This window comes from Homalodisca vitripennis, chromosome 4, assembly GCF_021130785.1.
Source record: "Homalodisca vitripennis isolate AUS2020 chromosome 4, UT_GWSS_2.1, whole genome shotgun sequence".
Lineage (NCBI taxonomy): Eukaryota > Metazoa > Arthropoda > Insecta > Hemiptera > Cicadellidae > Homalodisca > Homalodisca vitripennis.
In genome coordinates, this window is record NC_060210.1 from 125,076,778 (window position 1) to 125,092,483 (window position 15,706).

General features: G+C 31.5%; 2 protein-coding genes across 2 annotated transcripts in view; both read right to left on the reverse strand.

Annotated features, from left to right (window-relative positions):
- LOC124360109 (procathepsin L-like) overlaps positions 1–15,328 on the reverse strand; it is a 104,164-nt gene extending 88,836 nt beyond the window's left edge. The window contains exon 1 of the mRNA XM_046813437.1: positions 15,206–15,328. The gene's annotated coding sequence lies outside the window, so the exon portion shown is untranslated. The remainder of the gene's footprint in view (positions 1–15,205) is intronic.
- Positions 508–15,345, reverse strand: LOC124360108 (procathepsin L-like). Its single transcript, XM_046813435.1, has 7 exons — positions 15,206–15,345; positions 11,591–11,712; positions 7,075–7,227; positions 6,392–6,595; positions 5,454–5,645; positions 4,483–4,648; positions 508–1,572 (listed from the first exon to the last, which is right to left on the reverse strand). Exons 2-7 carry the CDS (start codon positions 11,681–11,683, stop codon positions 1,367–1,369), a joined length of 1,014 nt encoding a protein of 337 aa, XP_046669391.1. The 5' UTR covers positions 11,684–11,712; positions 15,206–15,345; the 3' UTR covers positions 508–1,366.
- Between the last annotated feature and the right edge of the window lie 361 nt (positions 15,346–15,706).

Consider the following 15,706-nt stretch of genomic DNA (forward strand, 5'->3'; position numbering starts at 1 on the left):
AAGTACATGGACTCGTCTGTGAAGAATGAAATTTTTAAGAATATTTAAAGAACTTAGTTTCATCATCTATTAGTCCCTTAAATAACGTGATGAACTCTCCCTGACTTTCCCTCTTCTTCCATAAATCATGAACCCATATCCTTCGCTTTTTTCTCTTATTTTCAATCTCTTCGTCATCTAAGGCTATCGCTATTGCAGCTAACTCTACTATAGTAAAATCAGGCATTGAGGTAATTATATATTAATTCTCCAATTTAATTCCCTCATGATAAAATAAAATTGACTGTAAGATCACTGTATGAAGTGATTGACGAGTGACTGAAGCCAACTGACGGACAGTTGACTGACGAATTCCGGACGGAACTGTGACTCAACTGATGTGTGTGAATAGACCTTTAAAGTCAGCAAGACAAAACTATAGTACTGGTGTACTACCTTCAAAAATAGTAGTGTAAGGAATCAGAGACCGTGCGTAACTAAAGAAACGTAAGGAAAATTAAACAATACTTAAATTTTATTACACACTTTTATTGGTAAAATATAAAATCAACATGCAGTATCATATTTCTTATTAAAAACACCAAACATGGTGACATAAGTGCACCTATGAACACAGTGTTTACTTAATTATAGGATATGTAACACTTACTGACAATGTACAGAAGTATAACGTGACTAATTACATGAGCAATCACTAGTCTTGACATTAACGGATACTTTTGTAGGAGAGATCAATTACATTTATCAAACTGGCATTATATTTTAATGGAGTAAAAGGTTAGTAGAAACTATTCTTCAATATTCCATGTAGTGTTTGATTATTTCTTATACATAAAGTAATATATGCTAACAAAATGTTTCTTGGAATACCTATATGAGTGTATGAAAATAAACTGTGTATAAAATAAACACCACTCATCTTTAAACCATTAAACTAACAATGATATTATTTATTGTTACAATTTACAATATCTAATTTTCTAATGCAAATTATTGTAGAAGAGGATTAGGCAAATATTTTGGCACAAAATCTATTGATTATTGAGAATTCAAGAACTTAAAATAATTAATTTGTTCACTTCTGTATACCAATACACATAGTAAAAACTTATACATAAAATAAAACTAAACATTTATTTCTAAATATCTTATTGAGTTTACATCTAAAAGCTAAAGGATTTGAATTATTTGGTTATCATCTGGAAACACTAGTGCCAACAGTACAAATTAAATGAGGGAATTCTACTTTTTAAATATTTTACTGTATTAAAAAAAAATATAGATGCCTCCATAAATGTATACGTATGAGAATTAGTAGTTCACAGCCTCCTGAATTACAGGCCAGTTGATCAGTCTATGTCGCAGGTTATACAAGAGGGTAGCTTGCACAAGAAGCTATGCCACAGTTGTTGTCCTTATTCCTAGCCATCTTGATATAGCCCTGGTCTCCCCAAGTTAATCCCCACGAGTTCTTTACCAGCCAGTAATCATCTTCTCCCTCTGTGCCATATCCGACCACCAACACGCCATGGTCCAACTCCGTAGAGCTGCAGTCAGGTTCGTAGTACACACCTGTACAACACTTTCTTTAGTATCAATTCTAATCAGTGGATTGATTACGTTAACCCCCTAGTGGCAAATGGGCAGTTTTCACACACTCTTTTAAACACGGTAACAATGAGTTTGATGTATTCTACATTTAGTGGTATAAAGTAAATATATTTCTATGTATATTTGTTTTTTTAAACTTTTACAGCCACGTTTTGTAACCATTATTTAGATTTGTTGTATAAATTGTGTTTTAGTCCTTGTAAAGAGTAATTTAGTTGAATTGTCTTTCTTTTGAAACATAATTAAAATTTTTTCATTTCTATTGTAAGACTAACCTTGGAACCTGATTTACCAAATGAACTCATTACTGCGAACTCGTCAACAGTTATGAATTACTTTGTATTAATGTGATATATTGTAATACTCTATGAATACCTGTGAAATGACTGTCATGGAAGGGTTTTAATGATCAAAGCTGTAGTAAACTTACAGCTATAGACCAAATGATATTTTTATTCACTCAAAATTAGTACACATTTAAAGCTTGAAAGTCTTTTGTTAGATGTGTTTTAAATCTGAATGTATCAATCAATTTTTTTACAAATATTTGTTCTAGACTCAAGCCTTTATTTCGATACTATTTTACCCCTCGTTTCATCTTGAATAAAAGTGGTGTACTATATTAACCCTTCCCACGCAGAATTTATCTTTCAATTTTGACTCATAACGCGTAATTAACTTTAATAATTATTTTTACATTTTACCAACTCTAATTTATTTTTTAGTTAGTGGTGGCTATTAGGAATAAAAAATAATACAGTATCACAAAATAATCAGACCCGTATATTTTTTAAAGAATTTTCAAATTTTACAAAAAATCGTCAGGATTCGCCATTGCATAGAACAATATAGGCCTATAACGACACAACAAATAAAGTAATAACAAAATAAAAAGATAATATAATGCTAAATACAACAGGAACACGAACAGTAAATAAGGAAATATGGCCAAACAGCGTTAAACACTAAAATGTGCCGTGCCGGGATATATCCGTTTGCCGCGTGGGAAGGGTTAATTCCTTTGGACATATATTCAACAATATCAAATACATTAGGAACACTAAATACTTGTTTTCACGAATAGTATCACATTATGCTTCTTTAATACTGCACAGTTTAAGGTAACACATGGAACCTAATGATCTTGTATCTCTGCTAATGCAGCCGGTGTCATGACTATCATAAAGGTTTTCTCCTCCTGTGTTAAAATATTGCTAACAAAATTCAAATCGCAAAATATTTTAGCCTGACTATGGATTGCCATCTTAAGTAAAAAAAAAAAAAACATTCAAGGTTTGAATTTCATTGGCAAATTTGTTTATGCTGTTTGAACCAGAAAGCCTTTATGATTGCCAAAAGCATATGTTTTTATAGACAAAATAAAATTTTGCATCAAATAACAATTTTAAACTTTTTAATTTCGCAATCAATAATACATTCCAAGGCATTGTTCCCCCTCTTTTTATACTTTTTGAATAAACTAATGTATAAATATAGTAAAATCTTACTCTTTCCCTATGTAGAGTGATATTTAACCCTTTGCACGCCAAGTAATCACGTATATGTTTTGCCCTAGCACCAAATTACTGAATATTTTAATTTTTTGAAAACTGTAAAGCCATTTTTTTATTTGTTTAAGTAATTGATTTAAAGAATTAAAAAACCATGAAATGCTTTTATAGACATTTTTAAAAACGAAATATAGATATTTTTCTATTTTAAGTACCAGTAGGTATGAAATGAATGAAAACGTTATTTTGATAAAACTGTATAATTTTTACAAACGTATACCAGTACATGAACTAGATATGATGTGTGATAAGTAAATAAATACACATTTTGGAAAACAGTAAAAAGATATCTTACAAACTGTTTTCTGTTTTTTTTTATGATTAATCGTCTAGAGTATGAAACGCCTCAAAACAAACTTCTGGGTGTAACGCTGGATTGTCTGTACATGTCTTGAACGAGTATACAGTTTCTTTCAACTGTCAGTGAGCATGAACACTAGAGATAGAACTTCACGAAATGACGGCGCTTCATAAAATGGCGGCGAGTATAATCGCTTTGGGCGTTTCGAGAAGTACAGGAAACAAACATGAATAGAAAGAAACAGCTGTTACCGATTGATACTCCTCAAACGTTCAGTTGGCACGTTGGCTAATGGCATTAGGCAGCAAAAGTGACTTTCTCTGCCATCTAGTGGCAAATTCGACAACTATTAAACTATCTAATGTTGTAAAATGTAGTTCGCGGTATAACTCGCTATGGGCGCTGTACGAACTTTTATGCATGCGAAGTAACTCGCTTATGGCGTGCAAAGGGTTAAAACCGTTTTATAGAACTTTTAAAACAAATTTTTAATGATTTCCAAATAGTCTGAAAAACATTGCTTAATTGTTATGTGTGTATTTAATTACCGGGCACTATTAACTGGAGGTGAAAATGCTAAGAGCGTACCAATCAATTGTTGCATTCAATCAAGGCGTACAAGGAGTACTACAGCTTTACTTCGGCTACAGTTACACACAATTCAGTATCATTCGCAACGTCACAAGGGAGTAAACAATTATGAGAGTACTTTGCGTGAACATCACACTAATTAACAGTGCAGTTTTAAGTGTACACTATCACACATATCAAATAATTTAGCTGATCTGATTGAAATAAGTAATCAAGTAAGAAAAATACCTCTCAATTCTGTGTAACAGTGTTAGAAAATAGTTTACTTTAACACATCTAATCAAGAGTTTAATAACCATCGCGTTCTTTTGCACATAAAAAAAAAACAGATGATATATGTAATGTTTTGTAAACTAGCATGGTTTATTGAGCTTTGTGTATTTGATCATTTACTAGAGATTCACCTACCTTGGCTGTAAAACTGGAATGACTCATGACTCGCATCGATGGCAACACTGACTGGCCCGATTGTGGCAACAGCTGACATCAATTTCTTCTCGTTGCCCTCCGGCAGGTCTACAAACCCGTTGTCTGTAGCTCCTGAGGTAGAGGGGTTGTAGCGGCATTCATCATCCTGCAACCACAAGAAATATAATGTAATTTAAGTACTGTATACAAAATATCTAACAAAGAAACAGGATTTTTTCCGGATATTTGCCATCATTCAATGATACAAAAAATCAATAACTTGCTCTTGAAGATGAGGAGTATTCCATTTCCAAAGTGTAGTCTGGGAGATGAAAATCAATTTTCATTTTGCAAGAATACAAATGTGCTATTGTGTTAACACAATACAAAGTGTTTTTAGTGCATATATTAGAGTTATTGAATTTGACACACAACATGGTAGTTGTGATTTCTGACTTATGCGTTTCACAATGTTGTGGAATGATTTGTTTATTTTAACCTAGATTTTAATTATGTTAGGTCAGTTATTCACCTGAAGAAGAGATCAGTTGCAGTTCCCGAAACGTAGTGTTACTGCTTTTTTGTATCACTGAACAATGGCAAATGTCTGGAAAAATCCTTATCTCCTTCACAATCCTTCCATCGTCAAAAACAAACTTCTAACAAAGAATATGTAACAAGATGTAATAGAATGATAAAAGTTTCTAAACTGAATAAAAATGAACAAAAAGAATCATAGTTTACGTAGGCCTTCTTTGACCTTCCTTGCAACTCAAACAAGAATTTCTACTAAAATAATTATAATAATTGTTGTTTGAAACCTTTTATATTAAGAGTTAAGGAAGAGATTTTCTGGGAATAGAGAGAAAATAACTGTTGTTGAGGGTATCTTATATTGAGATATTCAGTTTCTACTGCACAATATTCCATTGTTATGTTCTGTTATACTAACTCTGAGATTTACGACTCACCTCAGCCTCATAGGGGTAAGACTGTTCTGTGTCGATACCACGGTTCTCTTTAATATACTTGAAGGCATTGTCCATGAGTCCACCATTGCAGCCTTCATTACCGTACTTTCTGGAGCAGTCAACCAAGTTCTGTTCACTCAGAGAAACCAGTTTTCCAGTTTTGCGGAAATGTTGTCCTTCCAAAGATCCGGTCTGGAAAATTAATTTCACATCATAATGTTACTCTCACGTATTTAAATATATGACCAGGAAAAATATACATTAAAATCTTGTTTATTATAAATCAACTAATCAATCAGGTATTTAAATGAACCTGAAAAATATTTGGACACATTGATCTAAAGACAATGGCAAAGACTATGTTCACCTGTATTTATTATTCAGATATTGTCACTATTGCCTTTAACTATCATTCCTTTCCACCCACTGACTTAGCCTACATTAATCTGATGAGTTCTCGATAGGACAAAACAATGAATTAGCAATGGGTCATTGTGCATAGTTCTATTAAGAATGTTCCAATGAGATTGGTACTACTTAAATTGCTGTGAGGTGTAGTTTGGGAGATAAAAGTCAATTTTCATTTTGCAAGAATACAAATGTTCTATTGTTAAATCAATTCAATAAGTAATTTTCTTTCAGAAAGAAATCATCAGTCTATCTTTGGTGGTGGTTGAAATGGAGAAAGTGAAAAAATTAAAAAAAAAAAACCAAATGATAAATTCATTCAATGATTATATATTCATTTAGCCTGACAAACTTAAAAAGATACATAGATAATGATTACATCAGCGTCAGGCAATGAGATAAGGTGGATGAAAATTATGACCTTCTTGTATTACAACTGAAAACTATTATTTACATGTCTGACAGTGAACAATAAAACGTTATAAATTACATGATTGTCCTAGCTTGAGTTGGATGCAAGGAATACTGACCGCGCTGAAGGACCAGCAGGAACCGCAGTGTCCTTGATCCTTGACAGGTGTGACAGCCCCCTTTGAACGCCAGTCCACGGACTTTGCTAGTTCCACGTTGGCCGGCTCTATGAAGAACGATGGTTTCGCAGCACCATAAATGCCATTTACTGGACTCTTGGATCTTCTGAACCCGTTCACAGTCGACACAAACTCATGGTGGAGCTTAAATCAGAGTTGTATTGTGTCACAACCAAATCATAAAGTATTTTCTATAAAGCTAAACATAAAGTAACATAGTTTAATATTTTAAACAAATTGCTTCATTTGATTAACTCAACTGTAAAATATAACATTTTTAATATAACCAAAAAGATGTAGTATCAGTATTGGGAAACATTGTTGATACTTATAAAGTCCTGTACACAAACAAATGAGAACAACAAAGATTATGTTAATACACTTGATTTTCTGCCATTTATAAAGAAGGAATGCAATGAGAGAAAATTGAGAAAATTATTTTAAACTGAAATTTATGTTTGGTCTTAATTAGGAAAGTGGCAGAGGGAAGAAAAATGGGAAGACGTCTGTTTTTATTTAACAGCTTCCAAGTGGTGAAAATATTTGTAAACTTCTAACATTGTTTCAGATCCACGGTTAACTTAATAATAATAATAATATTAACCATATTTCATGCCTCTTACCATGTCTCCATAGTGATTCATAGCCAGTTTGAACGAAACTTGACCCCTCTCGAATCGGGTATTGTGTTTGGCAATTTTGTTCTTATTGTCCATAAAAATCTTCATACGGAACTTTTCTTCCATATCAGTTGAATATGTCTTGTTGTGTTGCAACTGAAACATGTAACATCTATGATTAACCCTTCAATTTTAGTTTTTTTTTATAATGTAAATAGTAACCATAACAGTTACATACCAGTAATTATATGACCATCAAGAAATAACAAGCTTCAAGTGGTTTGTTACAAAGTCAAGGGAAAAGAGTAAATATAAACATTGTTGGGTATAAAAACAGAAGTTCTAATTGTGTTTTAATTATTACATGAAGCAATTGGTACACCTAGGAAAATACAGGAACCTAAGTTCCTTGCTATCTAATTATTGCTTGCGGATATAAAATGTTTCATGCTTAGTAATTTGAAATATATTAAATAATTTATATAATATTAATTTCATTGACCAAAGAACTGTAAAGATTGACACATTAGCAAAATTTAAACGTAATTAAAATTAACAACATAAACCAACAATTAAAATACTTTGTAATATTTTAACCCTTAGCGAGCCACAAATAAATAACTAAAACTACTCCTAAGAGCCATACACCTTAAAAATAAAAAAATTCCCACATACCAAAACCAATTTTTTTTTATAATTCTTATAACATAAGAGGTAAGAAAAACAACAAAATATTTTTTTTCACTCTTTATTGTTAATTTACAGCAAAAAAATGGTAAAATCATAATTTCACTGAAAAAAGTTAATTTTTACATTCTATGTGTTCATATTAATATTATAATAATATAATATTAACAATAGTTGAACACAATAATTGTAATATTATACAAAAACCAAGCATATAGTAATTTTTATTTAGTGAAAATATAAAGAATATAGTAAAAATGTATATATATATACAAATTAAATAAAAGCAATAAAACTACAAAAAATTTCAATTTTCCAAGTATAAAATAAAGAACACACTACATTTTACAATATTATAACATGTGAAAACTTAAAAATTATACTTATTGAAAATGAGCTACATATATGTGATCCTTAGGCGTAGGTTTGTTGTGTGTGGTACAGCTCAAAATACACGTCAGAATGCAAGACAGGCTTCGATGCGCACGTCTTGCGCACAATAAAGCCCTACATCACGATAATATTACATAAACTACACTGTACATTGAGTAAAAATATTGATTAACATCAAAATTGAAAAGATAAATACGTGGATCGAAAATGGAAGGGCGAATAAACATCTACCTCACGGAAAGCTACAGGCAGACTGAGCGCGCGTAAGTAGACGTCGTTGGCTCTGCGGGAGATTATGATCATCCGGCCGCCCGCCATTTTGTCGCTCGCACAAGAGCCGTGACCTTAAAAATAGACACAAACGGTTGTCCCTTGTTTAAATAAACCTCGTTTAACAGTTTTTACTAATTTTGTTACCCAGAAATGCTTATAAATAATGTATATAAAAAATTGATTTTGCGTCAGTGGACGTCGTTGGCTTTTAGCGCTAGTTTAGGCATGACGTCTAGTAACGTCATTGGCTCGGAAAGGGTTAAGAGCATTTACCACTGTTAATGATGACAAACATGTGATTGAAACACGGAAAACAGTAAAAAGATATCTTACAAACTGTTCTGTGGGTGTAACACGGATACTTCACGTAAGAATAGACTACAGAATATTTTTAATAGTTGCTACTATAAATTAATGCACTAATAACCTGTAAGCAAAACATGCCACATGAAACTCCTATTATGAGAAGAGTATTTCTAAAGTAGCTGGCATTAGAGCTAACAAAGCCACACTTGCTACCAAGATGTTTTCTACGAGTCTGCAAGTTAAGATGTTAGGAGGTTCAATGGCGTTCAAGAAGAATCCCAGAAATTAGAGTCACGAAGATGTGACGATTATTTTCATGGAAAAGACAGAAAGACCGAGACATCATGCTCAAATACTGTGTAAAGAGCACAGCAACTTGTACTGCAGCGAGTGTGCACCAGAGTAACAGACATCAAGTTCTCAACCTATACCACTGCCTAATGCTGCTTTGAAGCCTGGTAATTAACGTACAATTTTACAACTGTAAATAATTATATTCATAATAATATTTAGCTTTAGGCTTTTAAAATAAAGGCACTTTCTCTTTGTATGAGTTCTCAATACTATTTTGCCAACAAAAATGATCTTTTTGACCATATAAATAAAAAAAAATATTTATGCAAACATGATTATTAAACAACGGGGGTTATCCAGAAAGTAAGGTCCATTTCATGGTAACTATTTTTTTGTTCAATGCACATACGTGCCGATTCCCAGCATGCCTTGTGTATGAAATGACACCATTTGCTGTGAAATGATTGTAGAGTGCTGTTTAGCCTACTATGTGAATTTAAGATTTTCAAAATAATTGCTCAACCAGCCGACAACGAAGTACAATCATTTATCCGGTTTTTGACAGCAATGAGCATTCCAGCACCGGATATTGATACACAGATAAGTGAAATGTATAACCCTAATGCAATGAGTGTCAGCCAAGTGCAAAAGTGGGTGAGATGAAAAAATTCGTGAAGATCAGTGATTAATCATTTCATCATTAGCTTTGGAATTTCCGACCAATAGTAAAACAATGTTGCACAAAATGTTGAAATCCCAGGCTGCTTATTGAGGAACACAAAATGAGAAGAAGGTTGTGCTCTTAGTTATTGCTCCGATATCATGAAGAAGGTTATACAATTTTATACAACATTGTCACATGTGATGAGACAGAGGGTTCTCATATAACCCCAGAAACGAAACCCCAGTCAATTGAATGGTATCATAAGACGTCACCGGTTAATGTCAAGGCAACAAACAATCTCGACACGCAAGGTTATGTGTTGACCGTGTTTTGGGATGGACATTGAATAATGTTAATTGAGTTTATGGAACGAGGAAGAACAATAAATGCAACGTTTATTGTGATACTCTAAACTTCAACGTGAAATAGACAATAAGCGACGTGGCCTATTGACAATTTGTACTCTCTTGTTGCATGACAACACCAGACCCCACTCTGCCATCCAACCTATAAGAGTTTCTCGGTGGTGAGTGCTTCAACAATAATAAAGAGGTGAAAGAAGCAGTTCAAGATTGGTTATCCTCACAGGCATTGGTATTCAAAAGCTCGGAGTACGTTATGATGAATGTTTAAACAAAAATTTAAAAAAGATGTCAGGAATGAAATAAAACAAGATTATTTGAAAAAATATGTTGTTATTTATATTTTATAAGAAATAGGACCTTACTTTCCATACAACCCTTGCGTATTTGACATGAGGTACCATATTCTAATAAAATAATCATTCAACATAAAATATGTAAGTGTTAAATTAAAAGAAAATTTTATAATAAGTACATTATTAATATGAAAAAGTCAGCATATTTAACAACAAAATAAAATAACTTGGATTACTTTTATTTATATACATGGATTATTCAACAGAGATATTAAGGTGTATTTAACATATTAGTATATTAGTGACTCATTTTCTTCAGAAATGAAAAAATATGTATAAATTAAAAATGAAATAGAATAGGATTTAATCCGCACCATGCATGTGATGTTGCCATGAAAATTGGCACATGTGCCTGAAGTTTAATACAATTTTAGTATATGAACTTTAAAAGTTGAAGCTAACTAGGTTTTTAGCATTTATAAATATAATTTTTGAAGTTACATAAAAAACCTTATGAACGGATAATTAGGTTTTAAAATAGATGTCTTTAATCCATTATGAATTAAAGCTTTTTTTTAGAATTAGAATGTAATGTTTAGGTGCTAGACACCTACTAATTTTTGTGTATTTAACATTAAATTGATTTAGTTTTAAACAAGTCAACTGTTGTTGTGAGTATGCAGTGCACAAAATAAACCATTTGTTAATTATGCTTTCAAGAATTAAGATTCCTTGTATAGTGGGTATAGAAGTTTTTGTTACAGCATGTTTTTGTGTGTCAACAAAAAGAAGAGCTCAACATAATACAATCTGTGTGAACCTGTCAAGCAGTGACAAAAAATGTCCCTTTCACATCTAAGAGGGAGGATTTATGGGACAACAAAGGGCAGCTGGCTAGTGAAAGCCTCAAGGTCAACCCCAAAGAGATGACCAACAAACAACAAAGTTAGGTAGAATTCAGCTGCACCCAGATGTTATTCACATGACTTAAATATACTATTTTAAACACACATAAATAATAAAATTAGTAGTAACTAAGACATGTAATAAATAACAGTAGAGCAATAAAATAATGGGAATGAAGGATTAAGAGTATTATAATACGTTTAACTTTAAAACTTAAAAATTACAGTACAAATGAAAATATTATAAAAAAGAAAATTTTTAGGAAAAATAAAAAGTTAAAGCAATAATATTGTCATCTGAGAAAATACAGTTTTTCCTGTTCACTACTAGGTACATACCTTGAATAAGTTCCATTCCTCAAGAACAACTTCAAAAAATGAAACCCCCTCGGCCACAACCAGGAGGGCTAATAATGCACAGAGCACTTTCATTCTCGGTTTATTTTGTTACTTGAAGAAATCTGTAACAATGAATACAGTTATATGGGAAAGAGGTAAATATTTTTACAAATTCTATATGAACTCGAGAACATGTGATATGATATGAACAAGTCTTATTCTGACTCTAGATATAAATGGTACCTATGCTATGAAAAATAATCTACCGATAAGCTAAATTTCAAGATCCACTATGTCTTCCTTATTGGTACCTTCATATGGCAAATTAATAAGATCAATTAATCCATTTAAGATGAAAGACAAGCATTGCCTGTTCTCAGGAAAACATGGTAGAGCATTTATTACCAAAAAAAGCACAATGTTGTTATTGTTTCTTTAAGCCATGTCCTTTAACCATAATTAATCCTTTTACTGACATTGATTTGGTTTTAAAAATCTGATGTACAAATTAGAACTGCTAAAATATATAATAAAATATGCTGGGCTTATAAGAATGCAACTTACTTTAATAGTATTGATACATTACAAAATGGAGATAGTCACTAAAGCATATGTATTGGAACCATGTATTTTCTTACATCTACAACCAATTAGACAGTGTAAAACTTTAGGCTGCAGTAAAATAAGAGGCCACCACCACAACAGAATCATATTTAAGGTTATCTGAACTATAGAAACAAAAATGTTGACACGAATTACTTTATATAAAAACTATCTATATTGTGTATCTATAAAATGTAACAAATAAAACAGTTTAACATTTAGTTACTTTTTACTGTTTTTAAGAATATACTATGATTCTATTGTGGTGGTGGCCTCCTATTATAGTGTAGCCAAATTTTACACAAAACATTACTTCACTTCTATAACAGGTAAGAAGCTAAAATGATTTAATTAAAAAAAAAATATGTTTTCAGTTTATTATTATTTTGTAGGGCTATTTAAAAAATGTATAAATATAAAGTAATGTTCAATACACTTGAGGGGCTGGAAAAATTCATTTCTGTCTAAGAAGAAACTGACCTATAGAGTTAACATTTTGCACAAAGCTATATTTCTTTATATACAACATTGAATTCGATTATGTGCATGCCATTTCATGTGGTATGGCCAAGAGTTAGTAAACATTTTTACAATACTCTTATGGGTAACTATGATGGCAATGAGAAAATAGCAGGATAAATAAATTTGTAAACAACCTGAACATTCATATGATTTTTTAACATCAGTTTGAACGCCTGCCTGCAGACATCTCAACAATGAAATAAGCTATGGTCATGACATTTTTGCATCCAACTTTAGCAAAGCCTGTTACGCAACACATGGTATGGCATACTCCTTATCTTACAATATATAAAACGTTTTTAAGCACTGCATAAGGTAAAACAACATTTTGTGCTTGAAAGCCTAATTCATAACAAAGAAGTATATTTGTAAGGCATTCATTTCCAATAAAAATAATATTATTTTAAAACAAAATCCATGTTCAAAGTCTAAAAATTCACTGATTAAGCGTTAACTCTAATCATGGCAATCAACACTTAAGTTTCATTTCAACATGCCATTGCCATTTATTTGCTATGGTGTGACAAATTACAATTTTCTCATGATTTTTCTCCCACAATGGCTTATGTCAAGTAAACAGATGCAATTTTTTGTTTACAAAGTTAATTTGTCAGTAAAAAAACTTATTTAGATCAAGTTAGTTGCTGTACGAATTAAAGTTGTTTGGGGTAGGGTACAATAAGCGGACCCGGTTTTGTATATATTGAAATTGGCAAACGATATTACTTAATCATAACCATCGATATAATCAATCGATACTCATTAATTATTTTTAACGATTAATTAAATAATCTATATCAATAATTGTAAACACTTTCAAATAATACTCTTAATGTAATATTTCAATTTTATATAAGGAACATTCGATTATTAAAAATGACAGTCAATTTTAGAAAACTACACGACATTGCTTTGGAAGATGATTAGACATGTTTTTCATGACTTCAACATGTTGGAATCGTGCGGAAAAACCCATTATGTGAAATTTGTGGGAAAGAAACAACTGTAACTGTGAGAGGAGCAAATATGGTTGTCTTCAGTTTTCCTAATTTTGGTTATAATAATTTGTAAATATTAGATCCATATTTTAATTTAAAACATATGATTGTTATTGAGAACTGTAGATACTTTATATCGATTGATAGTCTAGGATTTGAGATGCGAATATTAGGTATTGATGATTACATTCTTCGATATAAAAAACCGGGTCCACTTATCTTACCCTACCCGTTGTTTGTGAAACCTGAGTTCAATTTGTTTAGAAAATATATTCAATTTGTGTTGTGTGGTGTGCTAGTGTTGAATCTGATATGACTATGTACGTATAGTTTTTACCATTCATAACTGTAATATTCTTTCAAATATTCCTATTAAACCTACAATATACATTTTCAAAACTCTAAGGGGTTTAAAATATTTAGTTTTGGCTATCCTGATTGTCAATATTTTAGAAATAAACACATACATTTCCAAACCATTGTCCTACCATTCTAGTCTACTATAATGTTTGACAATTCTTCTTAAGTAAAGTTATAAATATTTTACATAAAATATATCTTAATTACTGTTTAAGAATATCGTTCATCATAATTGTTTATTACTTCATTAAAAATCAGGCTGCAGTATAGTAAGCAGCTACCAGCAAAAATCAAATCAGTGTAGGCTACCAAATTATCAATTACAAATACCTAAACACCCAAATACAAAAACATTCTAAATATAGTTGATTTGACACAATTAATTATTGCCAGCTCCTTTTAATGTACTGAATAACAATATTGTTCCAAATTAATTCTAACAAAGTAAAATCACTTGTACTAGATATTTTTATCCAACATTACATTATTACTTTCTTAGATATACAAATATGTGAATTATGTTTTGATTTCAATTGGTAGTTTAGATAATTATAATTATCTAAACTACCAATTATCTAAACTACTGAAATCAAAACATATTAGCTACAGCCAAAAACCTTGGGCAATGTTCAAATACAGACCATTATAAAAATGAAATACTTAATTGCCACTGCTAACCTTTTTCACACATCGCCCCCTAACAAATCAGTCTCAAAAAGTTTAATTTTTATAATAACTAACTTAGGCCAACAGAAATAGGTAATCTGTCAAAGGATAGTAGGCCTATAGATTTTGAGTTAGCTTCCTACACAAAACTCTGCTTATACTCAATAGCAATTCTGTGTCAAATTAAATTATTAATATAAAGTTACTTTTCATATTGAAAATATGTTTTGCCATTTAATATTTTCATGATTAAGCATGTAAAAAACATTTTCTAATTCTTGTAACTGCGTCACAAAATAACCTTGTTGAGACAATGGAAGTATTCATCAGACCTAACAACGCAATTATCATTTTGTAAGTTTAATCCCGTTGCATACTGTATTTAATATTGCAGTATTCGTGTAGATATTGTACAAATTTCTCATTATACGTTTACAAGAGTTAAAATATGTATATTACCACTTACTTGACTGCCACCTCACAGTACAGCTGATTCCGTTAACTCTCCAACTGACACTGAATGTCTTTCACCTACGAACACCAACAGGCGACTGACTCACTGAAAGCAAGATCAAGAGAATAAGAGAATGAGGGAGTGGGGTGGGGGGTGTTTAAAAGGATAGGAAAAAAGAAGACAGGCTTTAGGCACACAACAAAGAGTAAAGTTGGTGGTGGGGGTAGCCAATTATCAGTCTGAACACTAAATGGTACCAACAAATCAAAGATCAGTGTTATAAAACATATTATCTTATTAGTCATGCATTGATTATACGTACACGTACTGACACAGTTTGAAGTGTCGTGTTATTCCTATACAAGTAACGTAAACAAATAATAAATTAACAGTATTAAACAACAGAAGAGTTCGAATTTAAACTTGATAGCGTGGCTAGGAAATTGTGTCAGGGTTGTTTGTTCTTCATAGACTGTCGTCATTTACACGTACGGATGTTTTGCTCACTGCTTA